Source organism: Cotesia glomerata, linkage group LG9 (assembly GCF_020080835.1).
Source record: "Cotesia glomerata isolate CgM1 linkage group LG9, MPM_Cglom_v2.3, whole genome shotgun sequence".
Taxonomy (NCBI): domain Eukaryota; kingdom Metazoa; phylum Arthropoda; class Insecta; order Hymenoptera; family Braconidae; genus Cotesia; species Cotesia glomerata.
Genome location: NC_058166.1, coordinates 17,337,420 through 17,365,159, shown reverse-complemented (window position 1 = coordinate 17,365,159; position 27,740 = coordinate 17,337,420). Strand labels below are relative to the sequence as shown.

Sequence of the window (27,740 nt, the reverse complement as noted above, 5' to 3'; positions counted from 1 at the left end):
TAGATTTAATTTTTTAAATAACGTTGTTTCACGGTCGTTTCACCGTATAAAGTTCGTTCTTAACAAGCGGTTTGTGGATTGCGGTCAACTAGTCAGATCGACAACATTCCGAATTATTAAAACTCTAGAAAATTTAAAATTCCGCTACATTCAAAGTTTATAAAATACATTAGCTTAAATAGAATACCAGCCGAAAAACAATTTTGTAAATTATAAAACACCGGGTTATCGAATAAAAATAAATATAAATCTTATATTCCTCAAAATTAATTTGATTTCGAAAAAGGGTTGTTCCGAAGTATATTCATCCGAATACTCACACGGAAAAAAGTAAACTGTAAAATTCACTCGGATTCCGGTTAATTTTTATGGTTTCAAACAGTAAAGCGGACATCGGGGTGGCAAAAATATAAATATTACAGAACTTAATGTAGAAAGTATAAAAGCCACAATTTATAATTTAATATCCAAAATAAGTGATTAGTAGCTGTCACTATAGTAAATAACGACTCTTTCATCTTAAAAAATTACAGTTTCAAACAGTAAAAATTGCCATTTCAATATATAGTCGATATTATGAGGAGAAGGGGAACTCAGATGAAAGAGAAGGGGGTCTCACTCAGGGAGAATTTAACATTTGAAACAGTAAAAATTATACTTTTAAAATATACATTTTACCAGTCCAAGCAAGTCAATAATTACAGTTTGATTTTTAGCGTTGCGTTTAAAATTTACCATTTTACTTTGTAAATATTGACGTTGCTTGTATTAGAAATTTACTAACTTTATTTTATACTTTTTACATATCATAAGATCATTTTTTAGGTACGAAATGATAAATATCAAAGTCTGAATTGTTAATTATTATACTTAAACATTTTAGACATTTACATAGCAAATATTACTGTTTGAAATAGTATTTTTTTCCATGTAAAGAGTAAATTGTAACGTTTAAATGGTAAATATTATAAAGTGAATAGTAAAATTACGATTTTACTGTTTGAAATGGTAATTTTTAGCAGTTAATCATTACTTATTATAAATCGACTGTTATTTATTACAGTTTACTTTTTTCCGTGCATCTATCCAAATAATGATTCGGCCGAAAATTACTCATCCAAAAAATTGGAAATTTTTCTTAGATGGTCCACCTTTACAATCATGAAATTTGAGTCTTTTCCATACATGCTTGTAAATTAAAATAAAATGAATTAAAATAATTAATTTAAAATTAATTTTCAAAAATTAATTAATTTAAAATTAATTTTCAAAAATTAATTAATTTAAAATGAATTAAAATAATTAATTTAAAAAACTTTCTAATCTAAATATAAAATTATTGACATTTTTCGGCTAAATGAGTGTTCGTCTGTTCATTCATTTTGGCGTATAAATTTTCGTTGTTATGTTTTTTAATTTATTGAGACTTAGTGACTTTGAAAGATTCTATTAATATAGCTTTAGTTTTTTCTTTGTTTAAGAAGGGTTTACATTTTTTCTCTCTCTCGCCCTCTATTGGACAAACGAAAGTATCTCTGTCATACTTGTACAACAAATGGAATCTTAAAACGCTTTTTATGCATAAATAAATGAAAATTTTCCAAAAACCCGAGTCGAAATTTAAATCGTAGATTCAACGTATTGAACGTTCAAATCGTAGGTTGAGCGTATTAGATGTTGAAAACGTAGGATCAACGTATTGAACGTTGAAATCGTCATTTGAACGTAATGGACGCTAAAAACGTATGTTGAACGTATCCAATGTATTATAAATGTGAAGAGAATCAATAATGAGTGAAAATAAGTAATATTAAAACTACTCAAATAACTACACATGTTTGAAACGTAAATAAACAAAAAAAAATTTTTTTTTAGTTTTGTTAGGGAGATTTTACATTTCTTAGCTTAAATTTACCATTTTTTTTTGACGGAAATGCTTTATCGAAATTTTTTACCCTCGGAATGGTTTCCAAAATTATGTAAAATTTTATAAAATATCATTCATACGATTTTATACCAAAAATGGCCTCATAAATCTGTATATAAAATGATAACTTTTTATCCAATTTTATAAAATTTTGTACCACTGGATTTTTACAAAAAAAAAAAAATAAAATTTTCAACTTCCCGCTAAGAAAATTAAAAATATGTAGTTATTTGAGGTAGTATTAATATTACTATTTTCACCCATTATTGGTTCTCTTCACATTTATAATACGTTGGGTACGTTCAATATACGTTTTTAACGTCCGTTACGTTCAAATGACGATTTCAACGTTCAATACGTTGATCTTACGTTTTCAACGTCTAATACGCTCAACCTACAATTTGAACGTTCAATACGTTGAATCTACGATTTAAATTTCGACTCGGGAAAGCGCTTCGCTCTTTGATAGATAATTTAATTATCTATCGAAGAGCGAAGCGTTTTTTTTCGAAATTTTATCACATACATGAGAAAAACACGTTTGAAAATCAACTATAAACCGCTCTTAAGATTATATTTTTCGGAATTTTAAAATTTGTAAAATTAATTATTTTAAATTACATTTAATATTTACTTTCTAAGTTTTAGAAATTTATTAATTCGGAATGTTGTTAGTCTGACTAGTTGACTGCAACCCCGGTTTGTCAGTCAGCATCGGATACCGTTGTGAACGACCCTGATAGCCATCTTAACTCAAACTTTTATTCAATCTACTGCCGAAATTTGTACCCAACTTGATGAAAAAAATTGCAAACCAAACGTTTTTACATAAGTTGTCTACAAGTTACACTGCAATTTGACGTCAAGACTTGCAGTAAAAATATTTTATTCAAGTTGTAGTAAAATTGTAGTACAATTTAACTAAAAGTTCGGTGTTAACTTGTATCCAAATTGGGGCTGTAGATTTTACTCAATTTATTTACAACTGTTGTACTGTAAAAATTTACGGCAAACTTGATGTCAAGTTAACTGTAACTGATGAAATCCAACTACTTTCAATCAAAGCGTGGCTATCAGGGGATGTCTACTATAAATTTATCGAATATATACGGTGCATACGCAAGTGAATCTACGACGTTATGACCGACACTGCACGCTCAATATACTGTCGAAATACGATAATTTTACGCTACTGTCACGGACAATAAAATAAAAACAAATAATTCGGACGGTCTAAGACCGGGGCTTGAACCCGGCTCGTCTAGTTGCGCGTCCGAGACTTTACCGGCTCGGCTATCTGAGAAACTGTTTGGTACGGTTAAATCAGTCACCTCATAAAGTGTCAAAACCAAGTCATTTTTTTCATTGTACAGATAAAAATAGCTTAAATAAATTTATATTTTTTCCATGACTTCAAAATAATAATCGTAATAAATGATTCAAATTTTTGATGATTACGAAAATCTTGATTTCGAAATTACGGTGAAATTATTAACTGTATAAAAAAAGATCTGAAAAAGAAATTGTTAAAAAAAATATCTCATAATAATTTTTCTTGATAACAAACAATTTTTCCGTAATTTTGAAATTAAAGTTTTCGTCTCTAAAAAAAAAAAAAAAACTCAAATCTTTAATAATAGATTCGAATTTTGGAATTACGGTGAAAATATTAGACGTGCAGAAAATATTTAAAGTTAAGTTGAAAATAAATTATAATTTATTAATTAATTAATTGTTGAATAAAATATCTTCCGATTAAAAAAAAAAAAAAAAAAAAAAATAGTATATTAGACTACAAGGGCAGAAAGTTGAGATTTCCGCACTGCGCACCATGATGCCCGAGGCGAAGCCGAGGGCATCATGCCGCGCAGTTCAGGGCTAGTGTATACTAGTTTTCTTACTATCCGGTCGAAAGTACGCAAAAAATTGCGTTGAAAAAAATTGATGCCTGCCCCCGACATTTGCGGCACGAGCGAAGCGAGTGCTGCTGTTGGGGGGGGGGGGGGCATGCATCAAATACACCTGTCAATAAAGATACTAATAATAATCTATCATATTACTACTTTCTTTTGAGAAAAGATCTTAATTTAATTAAATAAATTTAAAGTTATAAATATATTATAAATTAACTCTGATTTTAAGAATAAAAAAAAAAAACAGAAAAATGATATAATAATCGTAAAATGCATAGAAAAAAATCTGTTTGTGTATTTTTTCAAATAATTATTTGTTCAATAATGAATTTATTTATTTGAGAATATCTATCAGGATAAAAAATATTTCTCGTTTCTTTTGGTAATTTAAATATTAAATAAGTCTCATTTCATTAAAATAAATATTTATTTTCTATAATTAACTTAGATTCAACCTAAAACCATTGACACAACAAGATAGATGAAAATTAAATTAGCCGACATTTGAAACTTTTTATAATTTATTTTATTGATAAATAATTTTTAAAAAATTAAAACAAAAATTTTCACATGTAGAAAATTTCAAAAATTATACGTGGAATTTTTTAAAAATAGTTTTTTAGTTCTAGTTTTTAATTAATAAAAAAATCAAAAATTGTTGAGTGTCGGTTAACTTAATTTTCATACAAGACAGATACATTCATAACAATCACAAGTAAGGTTAGGCTTATAAACATAAGTTCTAGAGTGAGCGCGACTACCGACTTTCGGGCTTTCTGCCGCCTCGAGTCTCGTTGTCAGTGCATGAATGCATTATTTCGGCTCCCCGTCGTAGAGCGCATGCGCGACTCGACCACGGCATAAAAAAGGGTCTTTCTGCCGTGAAATCGCAGCGGGAACCCCGTACTTTCGACCGGCGTAGTAAGAAATTAGTATATTACACACCTAGGGAAGTAAAGTAAGAAATGTCTCAGATCACATGTAATTGTCGGCCGAGGTGAAGCCGAGGTTGACAAACATGTGATCTGAGGCTTTCTTATTTACTTCCCGTGGAGTGTATACTATTTTTTTGCTCAACGAAGGCAGAAAGCGGCACTTTCGTTTAGCGCAGAGGGCCGAAAGTTGACGCTTTCTGCCCGTTGAGCAAAAAACAATATTATTATATTTTTCATAAACAAAAATTATTATGGTTTTTCATTTAATTAAGACTATGAAAAAAATACAACACTTGTTGCTGACTTGCCGACATTATACGCTCGTTTCACTTACAGACTACTGTGCATCCACCACCGCACTGATAGAAGGATTTCTTAGTATTTAAAAAGATTTCTTTGTATTTAAGAAATCATTTCTTAGTATTTAAAAAATATTTCTTAAATACAAAGAAATATTTCTTAAATATTAAGAAATATAACTACTAAGAAATATTTCTTAAATACAAAGAAATATTTCTTAAATACTAAGAAATATTTTTTAAATGCTAAGAAATGATGTTTAAGAAATGATTTCTTAAATACAAAGAAATCTTCTTAAATGCTAAGAAATCTTTCTATCAGTGCGAGTTACGGTTTTATGACAATTTATATGTTTTCGAATGACTGTTAAATGACAGACGATCGATCGATGATCTATGATTTTTACTCAGATAAAAAATCGGAAAAGTCAAGTAAAAATTTGGTTTTTCAAAGAGTGAAGTATAATAACTATACAGAATAAAAATCATAAAGTAACAGTGAAAAACTTTCACAATGATACTCGTCGTTCACTGTCAAATGACGGCCGTTCGATAGTCAAGTGACGGTCATTCGACGATCAATTGTCGACACTGTGAATTCACGGTACATTCACCGTCGTTTCACGATCATTTTATCGTGACCACGAATCCGCCAGGGTAATAATATGAAATTGACAATTAAAAAATTAATCAATATAATTTAAAAAAAATCAGTAAGTAATAAATAATAGGAAGAATACATAACATAATAATTTCAATGCAAAAGTAAAATGAACTATGACTATAATTTTAAAAAATTTTATGACAAATAAATTGTATCAATAAAAAAATTATAAAAAAAATTCACATGCAGAAATTATAAAAAAAGATAAGTTCAATTGTTTAAAAATAATTTTTTAGAGTTAATTTTTTAAATAAAGTAAAATGTCTGCTAATTTCAGTGTCATACTGAATTTAAGAACTAAAAATTAGAGATTTTATTAATCAAACTCAATAAATTAATCAATCTAATCACAAAAACGTGGTTTATATAAATGGAACCATCACGGAAAAAAGTAAACTGTAATATTCAATCGGATTCCGGTTAATTTTTATAGTTTCAAACAGTAAAGCGGACATCAGGGTGGCAAAAATATAAATATTACAGAACTTAATGTAGAAAGTATAAAAGCCACAATTTATAATTTAATATCCAAAATAAGTGATTAGTAACTGTCACTATAGTAAATAACGACACTTTCATCTTAAAAAATTACAGTTTCAAACAGTAAAAATTGCCATTTCAATATTATTTTATTATTATTTATTATTATTTCTTTATTTATAAACCTAACAGCCCTGTAGGGCCAATTGTAAGGTTACAGAAAGTTACATTGACGTAAATGTGAGGGGCGCATGTAGCCAAAATAATAATGTTAAATATAATAGCATTTGGTATATATATTAAAAAAAAAGAATTATATGAAAATAGAGTTAAAGTTTTTCGGTGTTACAATATTATATACGTCTTAGTATTAAGATAACAATAATTAATCCTAATTAGGCATATAATAGTTATATGTAATTGTAACAAATAGTTCTTAAATTCATTTTTAACAATATATAATTCATAATATAGCTTAAAAATAGTGTTAGGGTAGTTAATATTTATATTTTCATTATACAATATTTACAGGGACTTGGTATCTGGTAATTTGGTGAAATTAGTGAGCAAAAGAAGCTGAAGATGAAGATGCTGGAGTACGGTTATCTGTTTGTCTAGTTCTTACAATATATAGTCGATATTATGAGGAGAAGGGGAACTCAGAGGAAAGAGAAGGGGGTCTCACTCAGGGAGAATTTAACATTTGAAACAGTAAAAATTATACTTTTAAAATATACATTTTACCAGTCCAAGCAAGTCAATAATTACAGTTTGATTTTTAGCGTTGCGTTTAAAATTTACCATTTTACTTTGTAAATATTGACGTTGCTTGTATTAGAAATTTACTAACTTTATTTTATACTTTTTACATATCATTGCGATCATTTTTTAGGTACGAATAGATAAATATCAAAGTCTGAATTGTTAATTATTATACTTAAACATTTTAGACATTTACATAGCAAATATTACTGTTTGAAATAGTATTTTTTTCCATGTAAAGAGTAAATTGTAACGTTTAAATGATAAATAATATAAAGTGAATAGTAAAATCACGATTTTACTGTTTGAAATGGTAATTTTTAGCAGTTGATCATTACTTATTATAAATCGACTGTTATTTATTACAGTTTACTTTTTCCGTGTGTCACTATAGTAAATAACGACTCTTTTATCTTAAAAAATTACAGTTTCAAACAGTAAAAATTGCCATTTCAATATATATAGTCGATATTATGAGGAGAAGGGGAACTCAGAGGAAAGAGAAGGGGGTCTCACTCAGGGAGAATTTAACATTTGAAACAGTAAAAATTATACTTTTAAAATATACATTTTACCAGTCCAAGCAAGTCAATAATTACAGTTTGATTTTTAGCGTTGCGTTTAAAATTTACCATTTTACTTTGTAAATATTGACGTTGCTTGTATTAGAAATTTACTAACTTTATTTTATACTTTTTACATATCATAAGATCATTTTTTAGGTACGAAATGATAAATATCAAAGTCTGAATTCTTAATTATTATACTTAAACATTTTAGACATTTCCATAGTGAATATTACTGTTTGAAATAGTATTTTTTTCCATGTAAAGAGTAAATTGTAACGTTTAAATGATAAATAATATAAAGTGAATAGTAAAATCACGATTTTACTGTTTGAAATGGTAATTTTTAGCAGTTGATCATTACTTATTATAAATCGACTGTTATTTATTACAGTTTACTTTTTCCGTGTGTCACTATAGTAAATAACGACTCTTTTATCTTAAAAAATTACAGTTTCAAACAGTAAAAATTGCCATTTCAATATATATAGTCGATATTATGAGGAGAAGGGAAACTCAGAGGAAAGAGAAGGGGGTCTCACTCCGGGAGAATTTAACATTTGAAACAGTAAAAATTATACTTTTAAAATATACATTTTACCAGTCCAAGCAAGTCAATAATTACAGTTTGATTTTTAGCGTTGCGTTTAAAATTTACCATTTTACTTTGTAAATATTGACGTTGCTTGTATTAGAAATTTACTAACTTTATTTTATACTTTTTACATATCATAAGATCATTTTTTAGGTACGAAATGATAAATATCAAAGTCTGAATTCTTAATTATTATACTTAAACATTTTAGAAATTTCCATAGGGAATATTACTGTTTGAAATAGTATTTTCTTCCATGTAAAAATTAAATTGTAACGTTTAAATGGTAAATATTATAACGTGAATAGTAAAATCACGATTTTACTGTTTGAAATGGTAATTTTTAGCAGTTGATCATTACTTATTATAAATCGACTGTTATTTATTACAGTTTACATTTTCCGTGCAGTTCCATGTCACTAAACAAGCGAGTTATCATCGTACAAACACAAAATTGTTCTATTTTATACCTAGAGATAATTCAATGAACAATCAATGATTATTGCTAAGGAGATAACGATTTAGAAAATGAGTAACACTTTCCTCGCTTAACGCTGTGAAGAATTGAATTTAAGTTCAATATATTAATAATTTATTTTCATTTACAATAAATTAGTTTAAAATTATTTTAAAAATTGTACAGTGAGAAGTAAATTAGCAATTTTCGGTGGAACAAATATTGTTTTCAATATAGTGCCGAATTTATTAATAAATTATCTTACTGCAGTGTGATATCATCAAACAAACATAGCGTTTTTCATGTTTTCGCTTAGAATACTTTAATCTACCGTTATTGCAGAGATAACGTCCAGAAATTTAGCAGTGTTCACTAAAAATTCAGAGAGATATAAGATAAAAAAATTAATTACCGTGGTATTAACTTTTTTACAATAATGCTCGATTGATTTTTTTTACAAACATACATTTAAAATATTTTATTTCTTCCAAAATGTATCTAATTGTCAAATATCAGCTTTAGTTCAGCGACACTTTAATTAAGGCACGTCGTATATGTTTCTTTTTTTATTTAAGTGAAGAAAAATTTTTTAGGTGTATTTTTTGTTGCATAGTTGATGTGAATGTTAGTTAACAATGAAGAAACAAATGGTGATTGTTTTTGGCCTAAGTATCACGTTATATGCACTGTGGATTTTTAATTATAGTTATTTAAAAAGTACAACCTTTGAAAGTAACGGAATTCCAGTGGTTAATGTCGTTAAGAAAGAAGCTAATAAAGAAATTTCTTGTTACTTTGATCCTTCAACAATTTATTCTATTGAGACTTTCAATGAAAAAGGTATTTACTTTTTATTACTGAAATTTATTTATTTTATTTTAAACAATACACTGAACCCTACAGCAAAGCCATTAAGTGGATTCTATTATAAAATTAAAAAATAACAATTAGAATATTAGTAGGCATCTGATTATTTTATTGATTTTTATTAAAAGTTAATTATAAAAAAAAATTGGGTAAGTGTGGGTATTACTACGGGTGTAGGTATTACTGCGGATTTTTTTATTTCAATGATAAATAAATGGTACTTGAGCTTTTTAAATAAAAAAAAATTGTTGCTAATAATTGAAATCTTCAAGAAAATATTTGCACAGTAGGGTAAATACCCCAATAGATGGACACCCCCCAATAGATGGACAGATATTATTTCTAAAAGCAATTACATTAGCTTTACAAAAGAATGAATGACTCAAATCTTACACTGTAAAAAATTTGCGGAGTGAACGCGGAGTGAATGAAGAGTTAATGATTTTTAATTAATTGATTCACTCCCAGTGGGAGTGATATTTACTCCGAGAAGGAGTTAATTTTTATTAATAATAAAATTCACTCCGCATTCACTCCCAAAATAAATTAATTTAGAAATAAATAAATTTTTGTGAAGAAAATATTTTTATAAACCCTTTTTATATTTAATTATTAAAAATTTAATTTATTATTTTTAATAATATTTCATTTTAATTATTATTATTATAATGTTTTTATTAATTTTTTTTTATAAATTAATTATACTTAAAATTTGTCAAAATAATATATATATATATATATATATATATATATATATATATATATATATATATATATACTAGCGGACCCGACAGACGTTGTCATGTACACACGTCTTAAATTTAGAAATTCTAGGAATGAGCTTGTATAGTTAAAAACATCATTAGTTAACAATATGCAATGGGCATTCTTCAATAATTAACATTTTCGTAAATATAAGCCCATTCTGATTTTATACTCATCAAGAGCTTTCATTTGAGTACCCACATGCATTTTTGATATATTTGATATATTTATATATTTCACAAATACCATATATATAAAATATATAAAAAATGTTATGTGGGTACTCAAATAAAAGAACTCGATGAGTGTAACATCGGGATGAGCTTATATCTTTTAAAACTTCAATAATTTATAAATGACATTGTATCTTGTCAACTAATGATATTTTTAAAGATATAAGCTCATCCCGATATTACACTCATCAAGACCTTTCATTTGAGTACCCACATCAATTTTTCATAAATTTTATATATTTATATATATTATATATATGTATATATGAAAAATATATCAAAAATGCATGTGGGTACCCAAATAAAAGCTCTTGATGAGTGTAACATCGGAATGAGCTTATATCGTTAAAAAAATCATTAGTTAACAAAATACATTATCATTCGTTAATTATTAACATTTTCATAAATATAAGTCCATTATGATTTTATACTCATCGAGACTTTTCATTTGATTACTCACATGAATTGTTCATATATCTTATATATATGATATTTGGGTCATTCCATGTCAAATCGACCAATAGTTGGAATCGAACCCTTTTGATTTGGATGAATTTTGGTCAGAAGTTTTCTTTTGTCATAAAACGAAGTTCTGCCAAAGGAAAAAAAAAAAAATTTTTTCAAAAGAAATGCAAATACAAAATTTCGTGATTTTTCCAGTTTTTCAATTTTGTTTTTGCAATATCTCGAATGCTATTACAGATACAGGAATTGTCTTTCGTTTGTTTAAAAGGGGACATTTATGACTATTGAAAAAAAAATATTTTGGAAAAAATTTTTGAAAAATGCCAAATTTGTCAAATTTTGAATTTTGAAAATCGTCAAAAATTCAAAAAGACCACCATTAAAATTTTGGCTCAATTTTTTTTGTATGATCTTAAAAGATCCTGAAATTTTTGGATAGGGGTTTTTTTTTTTTCAAAAATATGAATTTTTAATTTCAAAAAAATTTTTTTATTTTTTGCAACTTCTATACAAGTTAAAGTTATGCAGATACATAATATTGTAATTTTGAGTATTTAGAAATCAAATGCACGACGTGAAAATATTAAATAATAAATTAATTTCAACTTTTATTCATTTTTTAGACATAATCTAAAAGTCAGGCTTAACGCATGATATAATTTTTTATTTTCTTAACGCATGATATATTTTGTCCGTTTCTTCACTTCAATTACAGTTTTTAACCTCAAATAACTCAAACAGATATTAATTTTCTATAAAAATTAGAAATGATTTCATGAGAATATCAATTTTTTTCGTTCTTTCGAATACTTATTTACTTACGAATTTCTGCACAATCATAGTTCTCAATCTCAAATTACAAATTATTCCCATGTTAATAAGACGACAAGTGGCATCAACAACTTTAAATGAAGTAAATAAAGGACAATTAACGAATTCTATCATGCGTTAAGGATGACTTATTTTAAGGATGCAAGATTATGTCCAAAAAATAAAAAAAAGTTGAAATTAATTTATTATTTAATATTTTCACGTCGTGCATTTGATTTCTAAATACTCAAAATTACAATATTATGTATCTGCATAACTTTAACTTATATAGAAGTTGCAAAAAACAAAAAAAAAATTTTTTCTGAAATTCAAAAATTTTTTTTTGAAATTAAAAAATTCATATTTTTGAAAAAAAAAAACCCCTATCCAAAAATTTCAGGATCTTTTAAGATCATAACAAGGTATCATACAAAAAAAATTGAGCCAAAATTTTAATGGTGGTCTTCATTTTTGACGATTTTCAAACATTCAAAATTTGACAAATTTGGCATTTTTCAAAATTTTTCCAAAATATTTTTTTCAATAGCCCCAAAGTGTCCCCTTTTAAACAAACGAAAGACCATTCCTGTATCTATAATAGCATTCGAGATATTGCAAAAACAAAATTGACAAACTGGAAAAATCGCGAAATTTTGAATTTGCATATCTTTCGGAAAAAAATTTTTTTTTTTTTCCTTTGGCAGAACTTCGTTTTATGATAAAAGAGAACTTCTGACCAAAATTCATCCAAATCGAAAGGGGTCGATTCCAACTATTGGTCGATTTGACATGGAATGGCCCATTTATAAAATATATGAAAAGTACATGTGGGTAGTCAAGACCAATACCAATTTATAAATAAAAAATCTATTAAATAAACATTTTCTCGTGGGCTGAATTGTGAATCTAAACCATTCTGGAATCCACCGGAAGACACATAAAATTTCATTAAAATCGGTCCAGCCGTTTAGGAGAAGTTCAGTGACAAACACACGTACAGAAGAAATATATATATAAAGATTAATTTAGAGATTTTTTTTTGTAGAACGATAATTCATCCTTATTTTATTTATTTTAAAAACTCCGAACGCGGATGTTTTTCGGAGTGAAATTCGAAATCACTCTGAAATCACTCCGCAAATAAAAACTCCGGATTCACTCCCTACGCGGAGTGATTAATTACTTCACTCCGGAACTCCGAGTGATGGGAGTGAAATGGGAGTGAAATTCACTCCCGATTCACTCCGGATTTTTTACAGTGTAGTGCTCAATTAAAACGAAAGCTGGTAACAGCACTTGTATTGCCTATTTTTGACTATTGTGCGTGTGTATTAACAAACTTAACATCTGAGCTTGAGAGATCATTGCTCGTCTCGCTAAATAATTGCGTTAGGTTTATATTTCGAATAAAACGATATGAGCATATTACTGAGCCTCTGGCGGCGTCTTGATTGGCTCATGCCTCGTGATCGCCGATAACAGTTAATCTCATGCGAGTTCTATAAGGCGTTGTGTCTTATGAGGCCTGGTCTTTTTGGAGATAAGCTAAAGCTGAAAACAAACATTGCTACTCTCTTAAAATGAATCAGTGGAATTTCACTGTTTCACAGCTATAAGTATACCAAGTGGTTTACTTATAACTGTGAAATAGTGAATATACCACTAATTTCCAGTGATTTTCACTGTTTCAGATTTAGAGAGTACGCGGCGAGATTTAAGTAAGACTGATACGCTAAAAGTGCCCTTTGCGAGAACAACGACGTATCAGCGTTCGTTTATTGTAACGGGCTGTAATTTTTGGAACTCGCTTCCAATTGAGGTCACATCAGCTGCCAAATTGCAGGAACTTCGCAATGTTTGTTTCCGGTTCTTGCAACGCTTGGAGCAAGTTAATGAGCAAGTTAATGAGCATGCTGTTTGAAAATGTCCTGTAATGACTATTACTACTGCTATTGTTATTTTTGTTAATAACTTTTCTTTAGGATTGCTATTATTATTACTAGTTTATTACATTGATTACTATTAAGTAAGTGTGTTTTTCTTATAACTACCTTTGTAACTTATGTAAGAAATATGGTCACAGGGAGCTAAGCTCCATGACCGAGAAATAAATAAATAAATTAGTTTTAAGAACAAAAATCTTAAGTCGTTATTTTTTTTTATGTCTACAAGTAGTTCTGAGAGCGAAAAGTAATTTTTTTTAACTTTTTATTTAAAATAATACACTGATAGAAGGATTTATTTGTATTAAAAAAATATTTGTTAATAGTTAACAAATCATTTATTAAAGACCATTTTTTAGTATCAAACAAATATTTCTTAGTATTTAAAATGATTTGTTTGTATTTAATAAATCAGATATTCATTTATTAAATATTAATAAATCTTTTTAAATACTAAGAAATATTTGTTAAGGACTAAAAAGTGGTCTCTAATAAATGATTTGTTAAATATTAACAAATATTTTTAACTATAAACAAATCCTTCTATCAGTGTAGTTTAAAAAAATTATTTAAATTGGACGTCTCGAGGTTTTGCTCCGAGAGCGCTACCACTTGTAAGCATGTGACAGATAGCTGGTGGACGTTATTTGTTATTATTATTAAAAATAATTAAAGAGTTCTATATTTCAAAGCCATTATCCCCGATCCAAATTGATGTTAGACTAATTTTGAATTTTTACATTAAATTTTTATTTATTAAATTTATTTTCACCATTTTTATTGTTGGTATGAGCACTCAATACCATCTTCGGGTGAATATATCTAATAATTAAAAATTTTTTTATTTTTAATTAAGATTAAGCAAAGAAGTTAATTTCTTACTCAGTGAAACTTTTTTCGGTGATCGAAAAAATAACTCGGAAAATGCTCAGACCAGGAAGATAGCTTAAGGGTAGAGAAGTTGGCGAGACACCAAAAGATCCAGGTTCGATTCCTGATTCCGGATTAATAATAAATAAAGTGAAAAACAATATCATTATCTACATAGAGTGATTCAAATAGAATCTTTATTTAAAAAGAAATCGTAGTAAAACTTAGTAAAACACATGTTTTTCTTCTTAACTAAGACCGTAATATTTGGTTGTACTGTACAGTGTAAAATAGAGAATCCTTTGTACAACTCAAGTACCTAAGGTCATAAAATCAAGCCTATACAGGCTTTCTTATTCTAGTTGCAAAAATGTTATGTGCCTTAAATATGTTTTTCACATTTAAAAACTAATAAAAGAAAATACGTTATTTTTCTAAAATAAATATTTCTAAAAACTAAATATCTAAAATATAAAACTAAAAGTTTGTAACTGGAATTTATTTTTGCTCAGAAAATCCAACAATAGAAAATATTTTAAAAAATTACATTAATAAATTTTTTTAACTTTTACATACACGGAAAAAAGTAAACTGTAATATTGACTCGGATTCCGGTTAATTTTTATAGTTTCAAACAGTAAAGCGGACATCGGGGTGGCAAAAATATAAATATTACTAGAACTTAATGTAGAAAGTATAAAAGCCACAATTTATAATTTAATATCCAAAATAAGTGATTAATAGCTGTCACTATAGTAAATAACGACTCTTTCATCTTAAAAAATTACAGTTTCAAACAGTAAAAATTGCCATTTCAATATATAGTCCATATTATGAAGAGAAGGGGAACTCAGATGAAAGAGAAGGGGGTCTCACTCTGAGAGAATTTAACATTTGAAACAATAAAAATTATACTTTTAAAATGTACATTTTACCAGTCCAAGCAAGTCAATAATTACAGTTTGATTTTTAGCGTTGCGTTTAAAATTTACCATTTTACTTTGTAAATATTGACGTTGCTTGTATTAAAAATTTACTGACTTTATTTTATGCTTTTTACATATCATAAGATTATTTTTTAGGTACCAAATGATAAATATCAAAGTCTGAATTCTTAATTATTATCCTTAAACATTTTAGACATTTACATAGCGAATATTACTGTTTGAAATAGTATTTTCTTCCATGTAAAGAGTAAATTATAACGTTTAAATTGTAAATATTATAAAGTGAATAGTAAAATCACGATTTTACTGTTTGAAATGGTAATTTTTAGCAGTTGATCATTATTTATTATAAATCGACTGTTATTTATTACAGTTTACTTTTTTCCGTGTAAGGTAAGACCCAGTTATTGACACTGTCCTAGTTATTTGACAATTGCAATTTTATTCTAATTAAAAAAAAAATTTTTTTTCGATCGTAAAGCACTCTCTGATGCTGCGCATCATGAGTCGTGCAAAAAAAAAAGTTCTCAAAAAATCAATTATTTATTTATTTATTTATTAATAATATATGTAATTGTAATGAGGTTGGCAATAGCCTAATCGGCTCGGTACCTGCATTTCGAAAGAGTGGGAGCAGGGTTCGATTCCGGCGCGCACCAATATTTTTCAATGATTATAAACTAAGAATATGTGCGTTTCATTGCCAGCCTCTGTACCGGTCGGGTTTTCTGTGGTTTTCCCATATAGTTATGGAGGTAAAATGTCATTATAGAAGTACCTCCATACTATTTAAGACCGTAATGCAAATGCAGGTACTGATTATAACGCGTAAGTCGGCCACAGTCGCAGCACATGTGTGTCGGGCATGAAAGAAAAAATCCCGACATGCAGGGGGGTGGGGACGAAAAAGTGGTTGAGAGTTATAATGACGGGGTTGAGAGATTATATTGCGGAGAAAAAAGTGGAGAGACAATAATTCCCCACCCTCCCTTGTAAAACACTCTACAGTGATACAAGTAAAACCATCCTCAATTATAACCTCAATTTACAATTTTCAGAAGTCAGTAGAGATTAGATAATCATAGATTTTCTTTTTAAATATTTCCAAGGTAGTCGCAATTACTATATCAGCTGGTAACTTTTGCCATAGACGTATTGCCGAAATTAAAAATGAATACTCAAAATGTAAAGTAGAAAAACTAGGAATCAATTAATTTACATTGTTGTTTTTACTCGCTAATCTTTCTGAGCGCCTAGCATCGTCTTCTATAAATAATTCCCTTAAGTAAATAGGTTTTCTAGTATCTAGCAACTTATAGAAATATGTAGCCAGAAAATATCGCGTGCCTAATGCCAAAATGGCGTATAATTTTTAACTTTCCGTTAAGGTGTTTTTCATTCTATGCATACATATTATGGATTTTAACACCAATTTTACGCAACGGTATCGGTGGTTTGAATTTTTAGACGAGTAGAGCATACCTACGCTTGCGCTTAAAGTATACAATTAAACAAAAATATATCTTTTATTGCAGCTATTGCGGACAAGGTATTATTATAATAATTCGAAGTTAAAAAATACTAGAAAAAACTAATATTAAAATACGGAAAGTTTATTGGGGTACAATTCCTGCACCTTCTATACGTGCATCTTTTACATTTTCGTCTGAAAAAAAAAAAGAAATTTACAAAAAATATCAACATTTTAGTACGCGAAAAAATTTTTAATTCATATGCTTTTTTAATCATTGGTCTGTCCAAGATAATGAAAATTTCAAGGTTACTACCATCGAAAATGTTGACTTTTAAAAAATTTTTTTTATACAAATTTTCTCCGAACAATTTTGAAGACTATTTTTCGAAATTTTGAAAAATCCTGATTTTTTTTATACGCCCTTTTGGCTTTAGACCGACAATGTCTTAAAGCCAAAAGGGCGTATATCTTAAGATACGCCCTTTTGGCGTTAGTACGTCAAAAATTTTCTTTCTGCAGATCTTTACATTTCGAGCGATTCTAGAAAGAATGGCAAAAAAAAAATTTTTTATACGCCCTTTTGGCATAAAACCCTATCTAACTGCTGTAATACGCCCTTTTGGCATTAGGCACGCGATATATTCTCCTGGATTTAACCGATAACCATTTCAATTTGGATCGATAAGGGGTTATATGTTCATCTCGTTTGATATTAAAAATAAACCTTATTGCACAGTTTACTGCACGCTGCAATTTTAAATCATTATCAGCATTTGAATCGATTAGTAAAACCGAACAATAATCTATCAAAGGAAGAATCGTAGCCGAAACCAATAATTTTCTGATATCTGAATTGAAAAATATTTTTCATATAACCTGCATTGAAAATGTGAGTTTCAATGCCTGTTGAGCCAACCGAAACTAGACTATTTCAGACCAATGCGACTGTGCCGGGCAGGTATCAATTATTTTTCTGCCCTCCGGCCGGAAAGTGGCAACTTTCTGGCCGCTGCGCTAAACAAAGTTGCCACATTCCGGCTACGTCGAGCAGAAAAATAGTATACACACCTTGGCCAGTAAATAAGAAAGCCTCAGATCACATGTTTGTCAACCTCGGCTTCGCCTCGGCCAACAATTACATGTGATCTGAGACTTTTCTTATTTTACTGGCCTAGGTATGTAATATACTATCTTCCCGGCGGACAGAAAATGAAGATTTTCTGTCCGCGAGGTGAAGTTGCAGCTTTATTTTCAATCCTATCAATTGTTTGTTTATTTTATACCTTTATAATTGTCATTCTAACCGTTAACTGTACTGACATATTATAATTCTGTTATTAAGCATAAATAAGAATGATAAAAGAAAACTTGTCAATTTACGAATAATGTTTGGTAAAAAATAAACTATTACTTTCTATTTTATTATAAGTTTCATAATAAAATGGTATTTTCGCTGTTCGTCTGAAACTATCTAGTTCTGGTTGGCTCCAGACATTGAAACTAGCATTTTTAATGCAACTTATATGAAAAATATAATGTGTGACGCGGGATGAAACACGATTTCAGAACGAGTGATGCCAGCCCTCGCTTCGCTCGGGCAGGCAACTTCACTGGTCTGAAATCGTTTTGTTTCATCCCTAGTCACACAATATACTATCTCTCACTTTTAAGCAATATAATGCAGAATTTATCTTTTTCATAGTATGAGAAATTAGTATATTACACACCTAGGGAAGTAAAGTAAGAAATGTCTCAGATCACATGTAATTGTTGGCCGAGGCGAAGCCGAGGTCAACAAACATGTGATCTGAGGCTTTCTTATTTACTTCCCGTGGAGTGTATACTATTTTTTTGTCCGACGAAGGCGGAAAGCGGCAACTTAGTTTAGCGCAGCGGGACGAAAGTTGTCACTTTCCGCCCGGAGGGCAAAAAATGAGTTTTCCCAGATAGATAATTATTTATGTATAAACCAAGGCATTTAGTTGAATTAATATAAGGTAATTTTACATTATCGATAATTATGGATGAAATTATCTTAAAATTTATAATTCAAAAATTATAATTAGGGTAAGTGTGGGTATTACTGCAGTTTTTTTCGTAAGTCTCACTTCGAAAGCATTTTTATAAAATTTTCTCAAGATAATAATAACTTTTTTTTCTTAAACAAAAGTTTGACTTATTATTAACCCAAAATAAAATCAACAATAAGAGAAACAAATATTTTCGTTAAATAATAAGCATTTAAAAAGAAGTCTAAATGCATGTATTACTGCAGGTCTTAAAGTAGCTTGCTCCTATTACTGCGTGTCCATTACTGCAACTAATCCAGTTACTGCGTACCTATTACCGCAGAACGGCTATATTTTAGGATTTACTTAAAAATGAACAAAAATTTATCAAAAATAAAATTTATTAGTTTAATGTAATAACAAGAATTCTTCATAATCTAAATAATAAGTAACACAGCCTTAACGTATTATTAATTGACCAGAATTCGTAAATTTTAATTGATGTAATCTTACAATCTACTGATTATTGCTTTCCTGGACTTGCCTCGACTTCTTATTTTTTTGTTTATTAACTTTTGATTTTTTATTAATTTTATCCATAGTTTATTTTTCACTTCAAGACAACTTGATTCCCGCACTTATTTAGAGACTAGAATAGCCGTGTTTATATCCGCAGTAATAGGTACAGACATATACAAATAGAGGCGCTTCTATTACTGCAGTCGACTGAGAAAATTGCAGTATTACACGCACATGCGGTTTTTCGGTACCAATTACTGCATGCTTAATTAAATAAATTTTACTGATGAAAATGTAATTTTTATTAATTATTTGATTCTAAAAAAGGGTTATCTAACTTCTAAATGTAAAAAATATATTAATTAGGTCATTTATATAAAGAAAAAGACTTTTTACGACCACCTCTTTTTACACTGAAACTCTTAAAAAAGATAAAATTATTCACTTCTGTAACTACTTAATTTTTATTAATTAATAACAAATTGAATAATTGTCTTACTTATAAAACCACTATGCAGTTATTTTCCGAAAGGTTTAAATTAACAGAAATAATTTTTTTTTAATCAAAAAAGTCATAACCCATTTATTGATAATTAAAACAAGAAAATCTGCAGTAATACCGACACCTGCAGTAATACCCACACTTACCCTATTAATTTATTAGAGTTGATTTGTTTTTTTTTTTTTTAATTACAATAAAATTGCAAGTGTCAATAACTAGGCCAGTGTCAATAACTGGGTCTTTTATCTTATGTAAATTTTTAACTTCCCGCTAAGAAATTCAAAGATTTTCAAAAATCGGGAAGTTATTGTTTTCACCCCGTTTTGCAAAAATCGAGTTTTCATCAGATCTCCACGTTTGAAGGTCACAGGAAGCTTCCCTGACTATCCCCGCGAGGTTGTCATGGTGTCTGTATGTATGTGTGTATGTATGTGTGTGTGTGTGTGAAAGTATGTGAACCGCTTATAACTTTTGAACGGCTTGACCGATCTCATCGCGGTTGGTGCCATTCGAAAAGGCTTGACCAAACTTAGATTTTGAAAACTATTTGGACCGATTCAGATCAATAGATTTTGAGAAATCTTAAAAAAACTGAAAAAAAAAATTTTTTTCAAATGTGGTTTTTTTGGAATAACTTTTAAACGGCTTAAAGGTTCAATTCCAAAAACTAATCAGCTCTTAACCTCAAAAAACCACGTCGACCGCCACCAGTCCGGTCAAAATCGGTTGATTCGTTCGAGAGATATCGTGAACGAAAGAAAACCAAAAAAAGCGTTTTTTCGGAATAATTCCAAAATTCCTAGCGCGATCAATTCAAAATTTAAGATTCTTTGTGAGGCTTGAAAAACTGCGTCGAATGCTTCTAACCGCGTAAAAATCGGTTTATTCATTCAAAAGTTATTGCGGTTTAAAAATTCAAAAAATAGTGTCTTATCAAATCTTTATCAGACTTTTGAGCTCGAAGAGCTCAAAAGCATAGGAAAGCAATCTCTTTGAGCTCGGAGAGCTCAAAATAACCCATAAATTGTATTTTTGAGCTCGAAGAGCTCAAAAACGTCATTGGTGCAATTTTAAGCGCCTAAGTATGGAATTAGCGGGAAGTTGCAGGGATGACCTTCAGGGTCAACCGTTTTCCCAATTTTTTATGCCATCAAATTTTGTAAAAATCAATTAAGGTTACCAAATGTCTGTTAATTTTAGTATTTTCTTTTTATTTAATACTCATGCTATTTTTTTTTTTATTCTTTCTATCAAAGAAGAAATCACAGACGACAATAACATTTTTTTCATCGAAACTTCGTGCTCTGGCGCCGCAGGAATAGAACTGGATGCAAGACAGTGTTGTTCTATTGAATCAGCAGCGAAGATGAATCCCAAAATGAGGATATATTTATTAATCCTAAGTCCTTCTGAATACTCACCAAGAACAGAAGAATTATTAAGCAACTTGGAAGAATACAAAAACATTGTTGTAAGGAGAATTGATATGGAAGACTATGTCAAGAACACGCCACTAGCAGACTGGTGGCAAAATGGCGAACTAACAACAAGCAAATGGCCGAAACATCACATGTCCGATGTCCTCCGTTACTTGACACTCTGGAAAGTCCCTGGAATTTACATGGACCTCGATGTGGTCACGCTTTCGTAAATTATTTTAGTAATTATTTAATTTAAGATAAAATTATTGATTTTTATTTTGTATTTAACATTAGGTCCTTTGAAAAATTGAGAGATTTTGTCGGTGCTGAAGATGAAGACACGATAGCTTCTTGCGTGATGAGCTTCGGAGGGTCAAAAATTGGTAGGGAAGTTGCTGATGCTTGTATAAATGACTTGAAGAATAATTTTCGAGGTGATGTTTGGAGGAATAATGGACCTGATGTTATCACGAGAGCTTTAGAACAAATTTGTGGGAAGGCTGTAAGTTTTTTTTTAAGTTATGACAATTTAATTATAACACTGAAGTTAGCCGACGTTTTTAATTTTTTTTATTTTTTATTTATTAATTGAATTAGAATTAAAAAATATTTTTAAAAAATTGCAGTTGTAGTTTTTAAAGTTTTTTTTAGAAATTACACTTTTTTTTTATTTCTTTGTAATAATTTTTTTAGTAAAAAAAAATTCTAAAAATTTTTAGATGTCGGCTAACTTAATTTTCATCAATTAATGATTTATTATTTATTATTGTAATGTAGATTACTAATGAGACACATAGCTGTAATGGCTTCACAGTATTTTCGCCTTGGGAGTTCACGCCAATTTACTACGACGACTGGACAAAATATTTTGAAGCTGAAAATAAAGATGAAACGTTGAAATTGATCAACAAGTCTTTAGCTGTTCATATTTGGAACAAAATGAGTCATTTGCAGCCGGTTAAAGTTGGAAGTCAAGTTCCTTATGGAATTATTGCTAGTCAGTTTTGTCCTAAAATTTATAATAATTGTGGTCCTTGGTTTTAAATTTAACATAAAGTAGAGCCACCGGTTTTGGACACCTTAATGCTAGTTTTGGACACTTTGAAATTTAATGATTGAAAATTGTAATGTTAAAATTATATTTTCATGGAATTTTCATTAGAATCTATATTATTAAGGGAATAAGAAAAATTTTGTTTCCTGGATAGTCCTATGATAAAATTAGATTTTTTAGTAAAATTTCTATATCTTTAGATATATAATTAAGAAATGACCTTGTATCTTGTAAACTATTGACATTCTTAAAGATATGAGCTCATCCTGATGTTACACTCATCGAGACCTTTCATTTGAATACCCACATCAATTTTTCATATATTTTATATATTTATATATATTATATATATGTATGTATGAAAAATATATCAAAAATGCAAGTGAGTACTTAAATGAAAGCTCTTGATGAGTGTAACATCAGTATGAGCTTATATCTTTAAAAACGTTTATATTTAAGAAATTACATTGTATTTTGTCACCTATTGAGATTTTTAAAGAAATAAGCACACCCCGATGTTACACTTATTGAAACCTTTCATTTGAGTACCCACATCAATTTTTCATATATTTATATATATATATATATATATATATATATATATATATATATGTATATATAAATAAATATATCAGAAATGTAAGTGGGTACTTAAATGAAAGCTCTTGATGAGTGTAACATCGGGATGAGCTTATATCTTTAAAAATGTCAATAATTAAGAAATTACCTTGTATTTTGTGAAATATTTACATTTTTAAAGATATAAGCTCACCCCGACATTACATTCATCGAGACCTTTCATTTGAGTACCCACATCAATTTATCATATATTTTATATATTTATATATATATATATGTATATATGAAAAATATATCAAAAATGCATGTGGGTACTCAAATGAAAGCTCTTGATGATTGTAACATCAGGATGAGCTTATATCTTTAAAAACGTCAATATTTAAGAAAGTACAGTGCAATTTAACAAAAGTCATTTAATAAATAAAAATTTTAATTTTCTATAGTTCACAAGTCACGGCAGTCACGTAGTGACTGCAAGATTGCTAGTGTTTATAAAATAATTTGGACATGAAATGTCCAAAAACGGTGCTTCTACCCTAATTTTTATTTAATCATCACCAAGGTCCTGATGGTCAATGCTTGATGAGTCAATAACATCTTCACAATTGCCAAATTTCCAATTGCCATATTAGTAAAAAAAAATATTTTCCCAAAAAAATTAGTAATTTTATAAGAAAGTTTTTTAATTTACCAAATTTTTGAGAATTTACTATTTAAATTTTTCTCAAAAATTAGTTGAAGCATCTTCTATATATCTACATATATCTGAGCCAACTCTGATTACCAAGTTAGTCTTCTTTACATTATTCTTTTTACAATAAAAATGATCAATAAATTAACCATTAAATAAAAAACTTATTTTAATTACTTTAAGTACAGTCAAACCTCGTTATAAAACCATCAAAGTCTCTCTCAAATTATCTCAATTTTTCATTAATAAAAAAGAAAGCAAATAGTTTAATAAAAAAATCCAACTGTCCTCAAAGTAACTTAGTAATTTATTAAATTAAATACAAATAATAAATATATTTCAATTAATTTTTATTTAAATTTTCTTTGATCGTTAGTGTCTTATTCGCGATGGCGTTTTTTAATTTTTCAATTAGATAATTATCGAAATAAAATATAAAAATGAACGTTGATCAATTTAGCACTATAAATTGAATTAAAAAATATACAATATAATAATATTGATAGATTTATTATTTACCAAAATAATAATAATAAAAAATAAATAAATCAACAACTAAAACCCTCGAAATTAAATGGTAAATAATAATAATAACAAATAGGAATGTAAACACAAACAGATTTTTTTTTAATAAAAAAATCTGAGTAGATTAATTAGAGTAATTAATTAATTAATTAATTAATAATTAATTAGAGTAATTGGCACTAAACTGAATTATAAATTGATCAACTAATTTTACACTTATATAAACAAATTATCAATAATTATTAATTAAGAATAATAATTAAAGCGATGGGCAAAAAGCGATTAGGCGATTAAGCACCGAAATAATTAGATAATTCTTATTTTTATGCCGATCGTATATAAAATATGGCTCGTACTATCATATCATATCATACATCAGAGATCCGACCATCTTGGTCGTTGTACACTGCAGCAAGTACTTAAGATAATTAATAATAATTACAGTAATAATCATTACCAATATTCATCTTATAGTAACTTTACTCAAAGCTCAACGTTTAATGTAACATCGATTATCCAGACCTCATTTTTTTTTTTTTTTTTTTTTTTTTTTTTTTTTTTTTTCCAGATTAACCATTAATCATATTATAAACATGATTAATTATAATTATTATTATTTATTACAAAGCCTTGTACAAATTAGTGTCTTTAAATTATGCCCCTGCGTCTATTATAAATTATATCGTTCATCATTTTATTTAATATAGTTTTGTATTTATGTTTTTTACACACAATACGTGGATTATGTGTGAGTGTGTGTCTTGCATAATTGTACTTCGCATTTACGACTAAAAAAAAAATTACTTCAAAAACATAACACGTATTAGGTACATCACAATGACATGAAAATTAAGTTAACCGACATTTAAAAATTTTTACTATTGTTTTTAAATGAAAATTTTTATACAAAAAAATAAAAAAAAAAAATTACTTTTAAAAAACTTGTAAAAATTTTAGTGCAATTTTTAATAAATATTTTTTTGTTCCAATTTATTTAATAAATTTTATTAAATAAAATTTATTCAATAATTTATTTATTTTTTATTTAATAAATTTTTTAAATATTTTTATTAAATAAAGAAAAATTTTTACAATTATTTTTAATAAAAATTTTTATACAAAAAAATTAAAAAAAAAAAATTCACTGGTAAAACTTTAAATGCAATTTTTAATAATTTTTTTTTTGTTCCAATTTATTAAATAAATTTTATTAAATAAAATTTATTTATTTTTTTAATATATTTTTATTTAAAAAAATTTTTAAATATTTATATTGAATAAAAAAAAAATTTTTAATAAATATTTTTTTTGTTCAAATTTATTAAATAAAATTTATTAAATAGTTTTATTAAATAATTTTATCACATAAAATTTAATGAATAAAATTTATTCAATATTTTTATTACAAAAAATTTGTTGAATAAAATTTATTCATTTTTAAATATTTTTTATTTAAAAAAATTTTTAAATATTTATATTGAATAAAAAAAAAATTTTTAATAAATATTTTTTTTGTTCAAATTTATTAAATAAAATTTATTAAATAGTTTTATTAAATAAAACTTATTAAATAATTTTATTACAAAAAATTTATTCAATAATTTTATTGAAAAAAATTTATTGAATAAAATTTATTAAATAATTTTGAGTAAAATTTATTAAATAATTTATTTAAAAAATTTTTCTATTTAAAAAATTTTTTAAATATTTTTATTAAAAAAAAAAATTCTCTAAATTATAAATGTCGATTAACTTTAGTTTTATCCCAATGACGCAGGCTCACTAGAATTATAGACACACAATTGCTAAAATCTTGGCTCATTATCATCAAACTTACCTCACACTCAAAAATGGATTTAAAAAAAAAATTTACCTACTTGTATAATTAATTATCACACTCATACATTACACCGAGATTCATTTTTAATTATAAACATAAATTAGATTACAACTGACTAATACAATGACGAAACAATTACGTGTCTTTATTTAAATAATTTTTATTGATTAATAAACTCTAATCGCTACAAAATTTTAAAAATTGTTGAGCCAAAATGAATATCAAAATACTTTTACACCATAATCCAGTGGCATATTACAAAAAAGTATGTCTGATTTTTTTTATTTTATGAAAATTAATTAGATTCATTTTTAAAATAAATTTTATACAATTTAATGACAATCACTTGAGCCTTTTTAAACTGAAGTTGCGTGTAGTGACAAGACAAACACCACACATAAGTATTTTTATTTATTTTTTTTTTTTCTATTTTTACGGCCAGTTTTTTAATCCGAGATAAAATTTTATCTCGGATTAAAAAACTGGCCCTTAATGTTAATGAGAACGAAGTAATTTATTTTGTATAAAAAACAATTTAAAATATAGTAAGAGTTTACCGAGTTAGGCCTGATTATTTTTAAACGGTAAAAAAATTAAACATATTGACAAAATAATTTGGAGTTTGAAATAATCTCGACAAGATAGCCGTGAAATGTCTGAGTCGTACAAATTGAATGCCAACAATGAAATGTAGACAAAAATAAAAAAGACGCGTGATGAAAAAAAAAATCGGGTATCGCAGACAATAGTCTCGGTGATAGTCTCTATCGCCGAAGGCTAAATACCCAGCGAATAATAAAATTTAAGGTAGTTGTCGTGGTTAAGGCCTAGCGTCAGAAAATTATGAAATTTTTTTTATCGAAAGATAAAATATATTAATAATAATTTTTATTATTTTAATAATAATTAAAAAAAAAAAAATTAGAATAAAAATAATTTTTATAAAAAATTTCTTAAACAAAATAAAATATAATAATATATTAATAATTCACCACCAAAATTTCAGATTAATTCACCATACTGTTTTTGAGTAATTAATTTTCTAAATTGCATTTTTTATTTTACACGTAAAGATAATATAGAGAGATAGTAAAGTTATTGTAATAAATTTATTTACATCACTCGAGTGGTACGAAAGATTTCATACTAGCTTTACCATATCTCTATATAATACCTCTACGTGTAAAAAATGAAATTAAGAAAATTAATTACTCAAAAACCGTGTGGTGAATTGATCTGAAATTTTGGGGGTGAATTATTAATATATTATTATATTTTATTTTGTTTAGGAAATTTTTTATGAAAATTATTTTTATTCTGAGTAATTTTTTTTTCTGAAATTATAATAATAATAATAATATTCCTAGTTTCTTAAAATTTTTATTATTATCATTATTATTATTTGGGATTAAAATTAAAAAAATTGGGAATAATATTAATAATAATAATTTTAAGGGACTAGGATTATTATTATTATTATTTGGGAATAAAATAAAAAAATTGGGAGTAATAATATTAATAATAATAATAATAATTTTAAAGAACTAGGATTATTATTATTGGTTTTATAATTATGATTATTAATAATTGTTATTATTAATATTATTATTCCCGACTTTTTTAGTTTT

The 27,740-nt window shown here is 27.3% G+C and overlaps 1 protein-coding gene and 1 long non-coding RNA gene across 3 annotated transcripts; both read left to right on the top strand.

Annotated features, from left to right (window-relative positions):
• The first annotated feature begins 1,339 nt into the window (after positions 1 to 1,339).
• LOC123271469 lies at positions 1,340 to 2,619 on the top strand. The gene is made up of 3 exons (XR_006510879.1): positions 1,340 to 1,474; positions 1,632 to 1,638; positions 2,498 to 2,619. It is a non-coding gene; the product is annotated as an uncharacterized LOC123271469 (long non-coding RNA).
• Positions 2,620 to 9,161: 6,542 nt separating this feature from the next.
• Positions 9,162 to 22,488, top strand: LOC123271667 (lactosylceramide 4-alpha-galactosyltransferase-like). Of its 2 annotated transcripts, none has more exons than XM_044738055.1 (4): positions 9,162 to 9,438; positions 21,262 to 21,649; positions 21,718 to 21,925; positions 22,201 to 22,488. In XM_044738055.1, the coding sequence occupies exons 1-4, from the start codon at positions 9,234 to 9,236 to the stop codon at positions 22,465 to 22,467; spliced, it is 1,068 nt and encodes a 355-aa protein (XP_044593990.1). In that variant the 5' UTR covers positions 9,162 to 9,233; the 3' UTR covers positions 22,468 to 22,488. The 2 variants fall into 2 exon arrangements, with proteins under 2 accessions (XP_044593990.1, XP_044593989.1); XM_044738054.1 differs by having other exon boundaries at positions 21,259 to 21,649.
• The last annotated feature ends 5,252 nt before the right edge of the window (positions 22,489 to 27,740 follow it).